Source organism: Aptenodytes patagonicus, chromosome 2 (assembly GCF_965638725.1).
Source record: "Aptenodytes patagonicus chromosome 2, bAptPat1.pri.cur, whole genome shotgun sequence".
NCBI classification, from domain to species: Eukaryota; Metazoa; Chordata; class Aves; order Sphenisciformes; family Spheniscidae; genus Aptenodytes; species Aptenodytes patagonicus.
Window position 1 is genome coordinate 166,740,969 of NC_134950.1, and position 13,139 is coordinate 166,754,107.

Genomic DNA, 13,139 nt, shown 5'->3' on the forward strand with positions numbered 1-13,139 from the left:
TGAATCTCTGCAGTTCTCAGACCCCACGGCTCTGCGTGTCCCTTTGTCCTGGCGTCCCCCTTCCTTCAAATGCTCCAAATGTGCTGGGTTTTATGTTTAAGTTTATTTCATTTTAATTTCTTTTCATTTATTTATTTTTATTTTAAAATTTATTTTTCTTACTTTATTTCTATTTCTATCTCCCCCCCCCCTTAATCTCCCCCCCCCCTTAATCTCCCCCCCCCTTAATCTCCCCCCCCCTTATCTCCCCCCCCCTTATCTCCCCCCCCCCTTATCTCCCCCCCCTTGTTTTAATTTATTTGTTTATTTTGATATCTATTTGTTTATAATCTGGTTCGGTTCTGTTGGGTCTTTCTGGTTTATTTTCATGTCTCGTTGCCCCCCTCCCTGCACGGCGCTAAAGCCGGGGTTAACCTTGGGGGCGGGGCCGTCCCCGCGGGGGGGCGGGGCCATGCAAAGGAGGGGGGGCGCGTCCCACCGCATCCACGCCCCCGGAGGCGGCGGTGACAAGATGGCGGCGGGGCCGGGCGGCGGAGCCATGCGGCGGGTGCAGCTGGTGCTGGGGCACCTCGCCGCTTCCCCCCCGGGGCCGGGGACCGGGACCGGGACCGGGGTGCGGGCCGCGCCGTGCGGGAGCCGCGCCGGGGCCTCGCCGCGGGCCGCCAGCCCCGACGATGTGGTGGTGGTGCACGGGCGGAGGACCGCCATCGGCCGCGCCAAGCGCGGCGGCTTCAAGGTACGGCCCGGGGCGGGGCCCTGCCCCCGTCCCCCCCTCCCGGGGGCCTCCCCGCCGCCTCCCCGCCTCGGGGCTTGGGGTCTCCCGCTCCCCCCGACTGCTGAGCACCCCCACCCCCCCCCCCAGGGGGCTGGGTCGAGGCCCCCCCAGTCACTGAGGCCCCCCGGCACTGCCCCACCACAGGTGCTGAGCACCCCCGCAGGGAGGTGGGGACCCCCCTGCGTGCCTCCCCTCCACACACACCCCGCCTGCTCGCTGCCCCCCCCACCCATCGCCCAGGAGCGGGGCTCTGCTTTATAATGGTCTGAAAAACAACATTTTCTGATAGTTTTAATGCCGAGGGGTGCGTGGCCCCAGTGGGGCAGGACCACTGGCATCCCCAAAAAAGCTGGCCAAGGTACCAACGAGTTTCCCGGCTCCCCTTAAAGCCTGGGGTAGGTCTCTGCCATGCTGCTTTTACCTGCTGTGGTCAAACAGAGCAACCGCTTAGAAAAGCAGCGTCTCCCTCGGCTGCCCGGCTTGCTTGGGTACCGACGGTGCTTGGCATGGACCTGACACCTTTCTGCTGGAGCAGCCCTTTTCCTCGCTGGGTGGCAAGCGCAGAGTCCTGGGGCTCCGACCGAAGCAAGAGCATGGTGCCAGGATGGTCCCAAAGGACGCGCGTTGCTTGTCATCCTTCAAAATAGGTCTTGTCACGCTGGCGGTGCTTCCCACCGACTGAGGGGTCACCCTGGTTTCTTTCACAAAATGAATTTAGAGGCTCCATGTGCTAAGTCTTGCGACGTAACTCACTGCAGTCGTTTGGCTTTGAAGGCCCTACAAAGCATGCCCATTTAAAACCGAGCTAGGTAAGAAAGCAGCGTGTGTTACAATGCTTGAAAGATACCCAGAGTAAAAACCATGCAGAATAATTCTGCTTTTATGGGAAAATGACAACCATCATGAGCTGAGGGGTGGAGTAGAGCTGTCTAAGCATCGTGCACTAGCCCTCTGAAGTAGTCTGAGGGTGGATTGGTGACAGGGCAGTTCCTGGTGTTTGTTAAGTAGGGCTGATCCCCTGTGCTTTTAGGATACTACACCCGACGAACTGCTGTCTGCTGTTATGACAGCTGTCCTTCAAGATGTCAATCTTCGTCCTGAGGTCCTGGGAGACATCTGCGTTGGTGAGTGAACAACCTCCGTCCGGACTTGAAACTCCTGGTCTGGATAGCTCTCTGGGACAGGCTGCTCCTGGTGTCCCATGGGATACGTGCCAGTATCGCGGGGTTGGAAGGGGTTAGTGTGTAGCGTTAGGTTTATGAAATCAGCGCGTCCTTCACGACTGTTCCGTCAAGTGGTGGGGCTCTGATCTGGGTGCCGGATGGTACCGAGATGTTAACGTCCCTTCGATGCCTGCAGCAAATAGCGAGGGAAGTACAACCGATTGACTGGAATCGTATCTTTGCACTCAGGAAACGTGCTGCAGCCTGGAGCTGGTGCTTTGATTGCAAGAGTTGCACAGTTTCTAAGGTAAACTCTCAACCAAACTGAGATTCCTCCTGCCCTTCTCAGGCCTTGGCTACGGAGCAGCACTGGGTCAGAGGTTGCAATGAGGCTGGTGCGCTCCTAAGAAGTTACACCAAATCACCTTTTGCCTAGAAATTAGACTTTGGTTGAGTGTTTGGAGAACCCTGCTGCTAAAGGACAGGCAGGCAGAGGTGAGGCCGATTAATCTCTTCGTGCCACCTGTGTTGAGCCCCTGAATGGGAGATCTTGTTTTGTGGGCTCCCAGCTGTACCTGCTGCTTCTCCGTACTGCAAGGCTGCACTTCTCTCTGCTCTGTGTGGGCCTGAAACCATGGAGTTGTCTCAGGTCTTTCTGTTCATTTCCCAGTGTTGCGGTTGATGGCTCATATTGAGCTGGATCCCAGCTTCCAAATATTTCGGCCAGTGTCTATTGCCAAGTGATGTTTGCTTCTGTAAATCAGTGTACAACCACCACTTTGGAGGGGTGCAGACACAGCCTACCAGAAATTGTGAATATTGCAGAGCTTTTCAGTATTTCTGGCCCCAGTCAGGGCTCAGGAACTAGGCACGTGAGAGGGCCTTGCTTACAGAGGACCTTCTGAAGACAAACCTGTGGGAGAACAGCACTTAGAGCCGCTTGCAAATCAAGTTTGGAAATTATGTATGAACTTTGCTTTCTCTTGGTGCAGGACCAAATAGGTCAACAAATGAATAAAGGGATCTGTCTCGGGGGTTAAATTTTAATCAAGTGGCTTAATGCTCTCTTTAGTGGTTTGGTTTGTTGCATGGTTTTCGTCACTGAGTCTTTGCCAACACTGTCTTTATTTTCTAGTGGTATTCCAGAGACGGTGCCGTGCTCGAGCGTGAACCGGCAGTGCTCCTCCGGGCTACAGGCCATTATCAATATAGCTGGTAAGTGTTATGGGCACTCGGATCGGAGTCAACGCCTGCCCCACCCCAAGTGCTCATTTCTTCTGTCCTCAAATCTCTCTGAGCAGTGAAAATAGCGATAATGTTTTCTGCTGCTAGGAATTTTCGGTGTGGTGTTGGTTGAATGCTTTGTATCCTTGAGTGGCCAAGTTTACCCCTAGAGAAGTAGCTTGGTTTTCTGAGGATGAGCTCTACCATCGCTTCCACGTCAGGCAGCTTCTAGAAGGGTCCCTCCTGTCCTCTCTGGTTGCACATCAGGTCATGGGTTAGTCTTCAGCCCCATCAGCTCCTTGACCTGGCTCGTGTTCTGGCAGGTGGGAGGGTGGCGGGAATGCACCTTTTGGCTGTGCTGGGTGCCTCAGGTGTTCATGAAACCACAGCTGGAGTGGAAGTGCTTTTGCTCCTAATGACAGTAAGAATATTTATGCACTGCTGTTACAGGTGGCATCCGAAATGGATCGTATGACATTGGCTTGGCCTGTGGGTAAGAATGGCTTTTTATGGCACTTGCTTAGGCTGCCTGAAAGTAGCACTCAGTCCCTCTCCAATAGCTCTTGTGTGAGGAGTTAGAAATCTCTTCCAACCAGATCTGTCTCCCCCAAGGAAATAGATGCTGTCCTCGTTTGACAAATGGGTGAATAAACTCTAAAATTAGGACCTGGATTTAAGTGGTGGCTGTAGATGCAATTTGTGTATTTCCAGAGGCTGCTGAGTGCTTTTGCAGAAGATTGGGCCATCTTAAAAGGGTCTGAGAGAGGGTGCTTGAAAATCCTTTAATTCCCCTGGAAGTTTTGGTCTTGGTGACGTGCCTGCTGGGGTTGCAGTAAGAGGCTGAGTATCTCTTACAAGCATGCAAAAAGCCTGTTTTATTAGGGTCCTCTGGCTCTGCTGGAGGATGCCACTTGTGTGCAGAGCTCTGACAGCCTGAAAGAGCCTGCCGTGATTAGCTTTTTAACTAATCTCCAATTAACTGGTGTCTTAGAATACCAGCAGCTATCTTGGACAAAGAAATTAATGCCCTACCTAGGCTAATAACTGTTTTGCAGACTTACAGGAGATGTTCTTCTGCAGTGGACAGGCATGCTGTTCTTTGCTTCTGTCCTAACATCATAAGAAGTGTTTATTTTTTAGAGGATTGTGTAAATGTTAAGTTGGCTTTAGAGAAATACTAGTGACCACATACACATTTACTTCAGAAGAACAAATAACAAAGTATTCAGTGATCCTGAGGCTAAAATACGAGGTTTCTCTTTCTTTACCTTGGTAACTCTAAGTCCTTCTTGAATTATTACTGTACACAGTCATCTGGTAGCCCTTAAGAAAATATTTATATTTACAACTTCTCAACACCTGCATGTACTCGGTTGAGCAAGATCTGATGCTGAGCACACCCTTCTTAGACTGCTGCGAAAGAAACAACTCGGCAAGACAGGCACGTTCCCCTGATGCAGGCTGAGCCCTTGGTGTTCACGGGGGATGCTTCCGCTTGAACGCGTGATGCTTTTCACTCGTTCGCTTTAACGCAATTGTTTCGAGAAGTTGCTTGGCAGCGTCCACCAAAATGATACGCTTTAAGGTACTGAAAGGGTTTGAGATCCAGCCTTTGTACCTTTGGGTATGCAAGCCACCGCCTTTCACTGTGGGAAGATTTCTGGCCTCTCCCCTGCAGGGTCCTCCATGAAGACATAAAACCCATATGTTACAAATAGTTTTTGTGAGTTGGGTTTATCCCAAGTCATGCTCTTCCCCTGAGTGGACTCGCCCACTCTGTAGGTGGAGAGATACTGGATGACAACACAAAACGCAGTAGCTGTGGTTTGCTCTTACTTAAAACCTGATTCTCTACCTTCCTTCAGGGAGTAGATGCAGTTGAAGTCAAGTAATGCAGCGTCCTGTATTAGAGTTAGTTCAAATTCCTGATAGCGCTTACTATAAGCTGCTTGGGGAAAAGCTGTATTTTCTGCTTGTCTCGCATTTTCCAGGAATAGTTTTTTTTGTTATTTACTCTTCATGAGTGTGTTTGCGTGGTGCAGAGTAGAATTCAAACCCGCTTCCCACCATAGGCTTCGTGGTCTAGACTGACTTTACAAAAACTCACTAGTCTTAAGTGATGGCTGTGTATTTATGCAGTCAAATTGGATATCTTCAATCAGTTAACTCATTTCTAGGTGAAAGACTGCAGCCTCTGGGGTCCATGTCTTAAATTCTTTGTGTTGCGAAATTCAAATGGCATAATGGTTTGCTTAATACTTAACTACACTGCCAACCAGTTCTTAAGCTGTAAGTGGCATTTTTATGGCTGTTGACGATCTCGCTGCAAACTCCAGTCCTAGGACCTTAGGTTTCTCGTTATGTTTGAGGACAAAAGTGCCAGAATCATTAGCGATTCTTTCCTAGCTGTGGAAACAAAAGAAATTAACTGTTGACATTGGTATCCTGTTCTTAGTGAAACAAGGACAAATTTAATCTAGCAATCTGTTTCCATTTCATGGTGATTCTTACATTGATGATTGAAGAGCTTCTGCCTCAGCCGGTTCTTAATTATTAGCTGCGTTTCTGTAGGGTGATAGGAAAGCATGTTGTCAAGATGCTGAGTTTTGATCAGTCTTAACTGAGCAATTACCACAAATATAGTATGAAAGCACTGGTAGCAAATCCAAATTTTTCTTGTTTAGCGTGGAAACGATGTCCCTCAGAAATGCAAATAACCCTGGTGATATCAGTTCCAGTATGATGGAAAACAGCAAAGCTCGAGATTGCCTTATTCCTATGGGGTAAGTGTTTCCTCTTCCCAAAGTTTAAGGGTTTTCTAGATGGTCTGTCTCCTCAGTGACTGGACTGAAATCAATCTGAATCCAGTGAGCTTGGATCTGTATGTGACGGCATCCTCCTTGGCTGTGGTAGAAGGTTAATTATGTGAAATGAGGGGGAAGATCAACGACTCTGATGAAAGATTTCCTTGTCTTTTGTCTTAAGCCCAATGGCTTAATGAGCAATGAAAGTGGATTTGAGCCTTGTTTTGGTCCTAGATTTGATTCAGGATTTGTTTCTGCCAAGCAGTTCTAGGTTGAGAAGGCAGCAGTTAGCTTTGAGACTAAAGCCAGTGCTTGTACCTTGTGTTGTCTTAGTGGAAGCCAACTGCAGCTCCATTAGATGAGTTGTTGGATTAATTCTGTGATGTTGTTTTCCCCAGAATAACCTCAGAAAACGTGGCAGAGAAGTTTGGAGTTTCCCGAAAGCAGCAAGATGCCTTTGCCTTGGCTTCCCAACAAAAGTAAATGACTTTTTTTTTTTTTTTTTTTTAAACCTTTTAGTTAAGGAATAAATAGAGGTAGAAAACGCATTGCTACTTCCCAAGAGTGGTTAAGTGCAGCCTTTGTGTTGCCTTCGAAACCTTAATAGTGAGTAAAGAAGCTTGAGATGGTCAGAGCGAAGACCAGTGCATGTCATGGGTTGTGTGATAAGGAAACCCGAGTCCAGAGCTGTAGTGGGGATTGTGTGACCGATCTTGCGCACATATCACCGGGCACGCGAGCCTTGAGCAGTGAGTGCCCCTGTGTTTATCAGCATCCAAAGGATGCAACCTCCATGAGGTTTCTGAAACGAATGTGTGGGTCAATATTTTCATAGTGGCTTTGGCTCACTATCGTTTGAAACTGGACGTGGGAGTGGCAGCAGAAGGAACCTTTCCCAAGAGGGAATATTTAAAATGTAGCTGTTTCTAGAGAACTGCCGAGCTTATGAGAAGAGTGGCTTGTCTTTGCTGCAGGTGTTTGGCTCCAAGTGAGTCCAGTCCTACCTCTAATAACCTTCCTCTTAGGTTAAATCACTGCCAAAGTAAACTGACCCCTGGAATCCATGGGGCTGTACTGGCAGTCCAGTGGCAGGCGATAACGTTAAAGTTGCTGCTGTCAAAGAGTTAAACTAAATTTCAGAGCTCTGTTTAAGCATCGCCCCGGTCCAATTATTTATCTAATACAGGAAGCCACTGCACAGGCCAGTTAACCTTTAAATTCTGGCCCGGCTTCTAGGGAACTTGGCATGCCAGCCTTTCTCACTGACATTGAACTGATAACGCAAAAGGGTATGTGAACGCGATCCTCGCCTCTCGCATGAGGAAAGGGGTGATTTTCTGGCCTCGGTCTCAGGATGTCTGCGGAGTTACTGATCTGTCCTTCAGCACTTCGCCCTAACTCTCGCTTACCTGGAAGTATTTAAATATTTTCATTTTATTAGTAAAAGTATAAAGTGATGAGGGAGTAAAACAAGCTTTCAGTCATCCAGTTTGTATTCCCTGTAAAGGGTGCTCTGCTGCTGGAAGGTAAATCTTCTATATCAGCTCTACTGTGGAGGCTTTTAAATACCTTGTTCATATGAAAGATTAAAACTGTGTGACCTGAGCTAATTCTAATGTAGCTAATTGCATTCTGCCTACTTATGTCAGTCCGGTCATGTCAGTTGTTCCCTACTGCTAATGCTGCTGTCTCAGGGACCAGACCCTATCTTTGCTGCACCTTTACTGCTAAATTAAGTGATACCCTTCTACGTAGTCACACTGAACTATGCAACATGAATTGTGATCATCTTGGGTTGAAAGGTTACGTTTAAATGCCGGAAGATTATACCTGAAGTCTGTGGTCTAAAGCTCAACTCGTCTTTAGTAGGACAAAACCAGGAATGAGTGAAACTTTAGCCATTCCTTAACTTGCCAGAAATTACTAGCATTATGCAGAGGCTTAGCCCGCTTGCCCTGTTTAAACTCAGAAATAAGAATTGATGTTTAAACATCAGGATTCAGTTACTTTCTTACAGTTGTGATGTGACTGTACCACTGGACAAGCACAGGTTCATGCTGTGGGCCGGTGGTAGTCAGTCAGTCACAAAGACGTTGGTGGGAACGGAACAGGGATCTTGCTCAGAAGTGTGTGAACCTGTGACCCAGGTTTTGGGGAGAATGCCCATAATGTTAGTGATAAATTTCCCGTGACAAAGAGGTGAGAAGTTTGTCATCCTGTGAATGGAAATAAGTATTCGCCTGTCTTCTTGTCCGCTACTCAGCGATGATGTACCTGTGTACCAAGTCATACCTTAGTTCATTCTCTTGCTAAGCGGTTTCCTTGTCATTAGTTCTCTTGCAATTCACCTCCAGAACATTTTAACCTTTCGTACTCTTCTTTAACAGAGCAGCAAAAGCTCAGCAGATGGGACTGTTTAAAACTGAGATTGTTCCAGTGAAGACCACTGTTCTAGATAATCAGGGCAACCAAAAAACAATCACCGTGCACCAAGACGAAGGGATTAGGCCCTCCACAACCCTGGAAGGCTTGGCAAAGCTGAAGCCTGCCTTCAAAGAGGATGGTAGCACTACAGCAGGTCAGCTCTGTTGTTAAATTTGTCTTGTTCCTGTGGTTTACTTGCCTTGTAATAGAATGTGCTCAGGCAAAAAAGGTGTTAATAGATCTCTTCCAACAGGTAATGCCAGCCAGGTCAGTGATGGAGCGGCTGCTGTTCTCCTGGCAAAACGCTCAAAAGCAGCGCAACTGGGACTCCCAGTCCTGGGGGTGCTCAGGTCCTTTGCTGTGGTCGGAGTCCCACCCGATGTTATGGGCATAGGACCAGCCTACGCAATCCCTGTAGCTGTGGAGAAGGCGGGTAAGAACCACTTGTCACTCATACAGTGTTTGGCACAAGGCAAATCAGACTCTGTGGACTGAAATTTAAGATTATATTATTCTAGCCTGTGCGGCTATCAGCCATAGGAACAGTGAACTTGAATTTAAAACCTTAAAAGAGATCCCAGCTGGGATTATTGTAATACCGTTCACTTGTACTCATGTATAAATTGTCACGCACTCACCTTTGAGAAGCTCAGGATTAGATCCCTGCACAGTCTCAACAAACAGTTAACATGTGGCAAGTGATTCAGTGTTCATTTAGTGCTGTTTTCCTTAATGTGACCAGCGTGTGTGTGGGGGGGGGGGTGTGTGTTTGGTTTTGGTTTTTTTTTTTCCTTAAAATTTTGGCATCTGAGCAGTGGAACAGGCTTTCCTCAGGGTTCTTACCATACTCATCAGGTTAAATAGCTTTTATAGCTGACAATTATTGTTGTGTCCACCTGCCATTGCTATGGTCACATGCTCACCTGTAGTTTTATCTTTCAATCTCGAAATACCCTTCAATCTTTAATCCCTCTGCAAAGGAATCACATCTAATCTAAGGAAGCTTGGCCAGCTCAGTGTCACGATACCATAAACTGTGATGTTTTGCAGCCTTTAGACATTGTTGTCCATAAACATGCGTACAAGTGTAGATACCCCACATGGAGCTAAGGTCTCTCTCTCTTTGTCATTAGTGGAGTAGAACTAGAATTCATAAAGGGGAGCTGTGAGTGAATTATTCTCTTTGATATAGTCATAAGGCAAAAAGATCTCCTTTTAAATCCTGACTTTTCTGAACCATAGGTCTGACTCTGAATGACATTGATATATATGAAATTAATGAAGCCTTTGCAAGCCAGGTGAGTGATCGTCACGTTTGAGTTGCTACATTGCTTGGTAGCTGAGTGTATTTCAGCTTGGTCTCAAAATAAAGATTTGAACTTGCTCCACTTAGGACATCTTCAGCCAAATGTTAATAACACGTACAGACTGTTTTCCCTTTCCTTCAAATAAAAATAAGCTTATACAGCTTAATATTTAAAAAAAAAAAAAAGACCAACAGAAAAACATGTCCAGCGAATAAGAATGTAATTGTTACTATTGTATCCTCATCCCAACTTGCAAAATTTCTGTTTCACAAGGGCTGTCATTTGTTATCGGGTGGTGTCAGTGTGAATGTGTTGCATTCACCGATTTGGCGGTCCTTAATGAAAGGTAGAAACTTCACTACTGCGTCTTCCACAAATCTGTGACATGCCTGTCAGAAAGTACCTGGGCTCAGTTTGAGATGGAGTTTGGTAGGCTTAGCTCACCTGTGTGCTTTGGATTTGTAACGTAGTTCCACTCCTTCCCACTGGGAAAGATGGTCTAGCTGGAGTCAGGCCTCTAAGTACTAACTGTTCAATACAACAGCAGCAGCTGACACAATGATGTGGAGTTTGTGTAATAACAAACATAGTTTGAGCTAAATTCATTTTAAGCGCAAATCTTTTGAAGCCCCTAGAGCTACCGAGGATGGTTTGCTGTCCCTCTTTACATATGGACAAGATCACCAGTCTTCTCCGCAGTCCTCTTAGCTCTCTATTCCAGGAGAGCTGAGAACTAACGGAGGCGAGAGCATCTCCGTGAAAACATTCCCTCTGTCTTTCTAGGCTGTGTACTGTGTTGAAAAGCTGGGCATTCCCATGGAGAAGGTCAACCCCCTGGGAGGAGCGATAGCACTGGGGCACCCGCTGGGCTGTACTGGTGCTCGTCAAGTTGTCACTTTGCTCAATGAATTGAAGCGCAGAGGGAAAAGGTGAGCACTGAGGAACAGTATTAGCCTTAATGCCTTAAATGTATGACAGTAACTTAGGCTCAGAAGTAACCATCGGTTTGGGTTAAGCTTTTTCCATCCCTTCGATAGCTTTGAACGTGAATTCCCGATGGCTCTCTTTAGGGAGGGCTGTGTAATGTCTTGCTGCACATGAATGCAGAGTCTCTCCTGGTCCGTGGTAGTGCAGGGCCCTGGAGTAGACATCTCTACCATGCAGAGTTAGAGCAGCGAGTCAGCGGGTTTTGTGACAGTTTGGTCCCAGGACTCGGGCTCCTCCTGACGTGTGAAAGAAACCCGGTAGCTGCTGCTGGCTGGCTCTGTCACTGCTCCCTTGGGGCTGGCGCAGAGCAGTCACTGGACTGCACCTTAGGATGAGCTGTGCTCTGGCCTAGAGGGGAGGGTAACGGTGATGGTGAGCTGTTCGATGCCAAGCAAATCAGACAGTAATAATAAACCACCTAAAACTGAAGTGGAAGAACTTGCTCTGAAGTCAGGCTTTCCACTTTGTTTTTCCACAGATCCTACTGCACACCATCCGACTATCCAAATTTACCTTGAACTTTTACGTAGCAAAGCCAGGTGAAGGGCAGTGGTAGGAGGCAGGAAAGGAAGAGTTTCTTCCTCAGCCCGTCTGAATCAAAGCAGTTCTCCTAGCTCGACCTCACTGCTAGTGTGTCTGAGGCAGGTGACTAAGGAGCTTGCTTCTGGCGTGCTGCTCCTGTCCAGAAAGCAGGCAGAGAAATGACGTGTGTCCACGTGCTCTGCAAACCCCACCCTGCAAGAACTCCAGGGCATCAGGACCAGAGTTAGAATCTCTTGGTGACACAGGAGAGCAGTGGGTAGCTCAAATTTATAGTATTCTTTTTTTCCCCAGGTGATCTAAACCCGATCTGTCTTAATTCCATGTGTTCCTTCGTTTCAGAGCATACGGTGTTGTATCAATGTGCATTGGAACTGGCATGGGCGCTGCAGCGGTATTTGAGTACCCAGGGAACTAAACTCCAGCATACTGATGAAACAACACAACAGCTAATTCTCTGCCTTCTCTAGTAATAGCAAATGATTTGCACTGTGAAATCAAGTGGATTCAGGGATTCGTTACTAGATCTACAAATTCTAGGCACAAATTGCGAAGTAGAATAAATCATACAGATCTACTAAGGAGGTGGGAAAATGCAAAACTGGCAAATGGCATCCTGACACGAGAAGAGAAATTCAGTTCAGCTGAAGTTCAACTACAGGCCCTTGTGTGGTGATTATGAATTAATATTTCTAATCTAATTGATCCCTGTATTCTGTGAATATTATCAGAGAGAAGTCGTTCATGGTACAGTATTTTTGTATGACAAATTGTCTAAAACGGTTGCTCAAAATGAAAACAACTGGTGCACATGAAAAGGCTTTTCCAGGGTTTTCTTAAAAGATTTCACCATCTTGCAAGAAGTCTAGAACAGCTTGTTTTGAAAGCGGTGCAAAGGCTTAACGTCACTTCCCTTACAACTCCGTCTGTCCTATCCCAGTCGTAAGTTGGCTATGCCTTAAATTGTCCCTGTGCTGGAGGATGTGCTTTGGCTCTCCACGTTTAACCAAGCTGCTCCGAAGCCTCCAGTGGGGGCAAGTGGGAGGACTAGAATGTAATTTACACAGGAGCAAACAAACTGTTGAGGTGCCTGAATAGAAAGGTTTTGATGATTTGCTAGAAGCCAGGAATTTGAAGGTGGCCATTCCATCTTTTACAGCACATTTCTAATTATCAGCTTGTGTGACTCTAACTTAGAGGACAAGCTTATGCTTAATAATATTTACTTACCTGACACAAAACAGATTTCAGCATTACTCTTCCTGCAAGCACTGCATGAACGTCAGCAAAATACATGTTTCATCTTGTAAAGTTCTCCCTTTTCTGTTCTTCCTCTTATGAGCAGAAAGATCACTGAAACTCAGAGCTAATGGCTTGAAAAAGAAATGTACTCATTGCCTTTGACATGTTAGAAATGTTTAAATTCGTAATGCAGACTGAAGTTCTTTGTCCTGGCCCTTGTTTTTGCACTTAATAATACAGTTGGGTTCTTGCAATATATTTGTGTTCTTTTTGTGGTGATTGTTAGTTGAAGGTCACAATTAGCTAGAGCTGTTTGATGTTCTCACATTCCTGTGCTGTAGCCTGGCTCACGCACCCAGCAATCACGCATGCTGAATTGTAGAGCAAAAAAGATTAAATTATTTAGAGGCGGCAGAGAGACATTAGCATCTTCAAGGGTCCTTTTTGCACACTGAGGTTTGCTGTGTATAAAATGAATTCTCCTTGCTAGTACAAGTCTGTTTTAAACCAGGCAGGAGGCAGCTATTGTGCATCTTTTGTTCTCCTCCAGTGTGGATTGCAGCTCCCTCCTCCCCCCACTTGCTGCCTTTAACAAAAACCTTTTATATGATGGGAGTGGAAAACTTAACAGGCTCAGAAGTGGGAATTTCAGTGACCTTTAGCTAAAGTAATA

The 13,139-nt window shown here is 46.7% G+C and overlaps 1 protein-coding gene across 1 annotated transcript; it reads left to right on the forward strand.

The window, feature by feature from the left end:
- The first annotated feature begins 504 nt into the window (after positions 1–504).
- ACAA1 (acetyl-CoA acyltransferase 1) lies at positions 505–12,722 on the forward strand. Its single transcript, XM_076332003.1, has 12 exons — positions 505–736; positions 1,806–1,899; positions 2,188–2,245; positions 3,074–3,153; positions 3,613–3,655; positions 5,847–5,945; positions 6,365–6,445; positions 8,354–8,544; positions 8,644–8,823; positions 9,633–9,688; positions 10,481–10,626; positions 11,567–12,722. Exons 1-12 carry the CDS (start codon positions 512–514, stop codon positions 11,640–11,642), a joined length of 1,329 nt encoding a protein of 442 aa, XP_076188118.1. The 5' UTR covers positions 505–511; the 3' UTR covers positions 11,643–12,722.
- Positions 12,723–13,139: the final 417 nt, after the last annotated feature.

Bases quoted from the DNA above. Each gene is read 5' to 3' on its own strand.
- ACAA1 (XM_076332003.1), top strand. From the start codon at position 512: ATGGCGGCGGGGCCGGGCGGCGGAGCCATGCGGCGGGTGCAGCTGGTG. The intron at 3,154-3,612 runs GTAAGTGTTATG...CTGCTGTTACAG, and splicing joins GGCCATTATCAATATAGCTG to GTGGCATCCGAAATGGATCG. The intron at 9,689-10,480 runs GTGAGTGATCGT...CTGTCTTTCTAG, and splicing joins ATGAAGCCTTTGCAAGCCAG to GCTGTGTACTGTGTTGAAAA.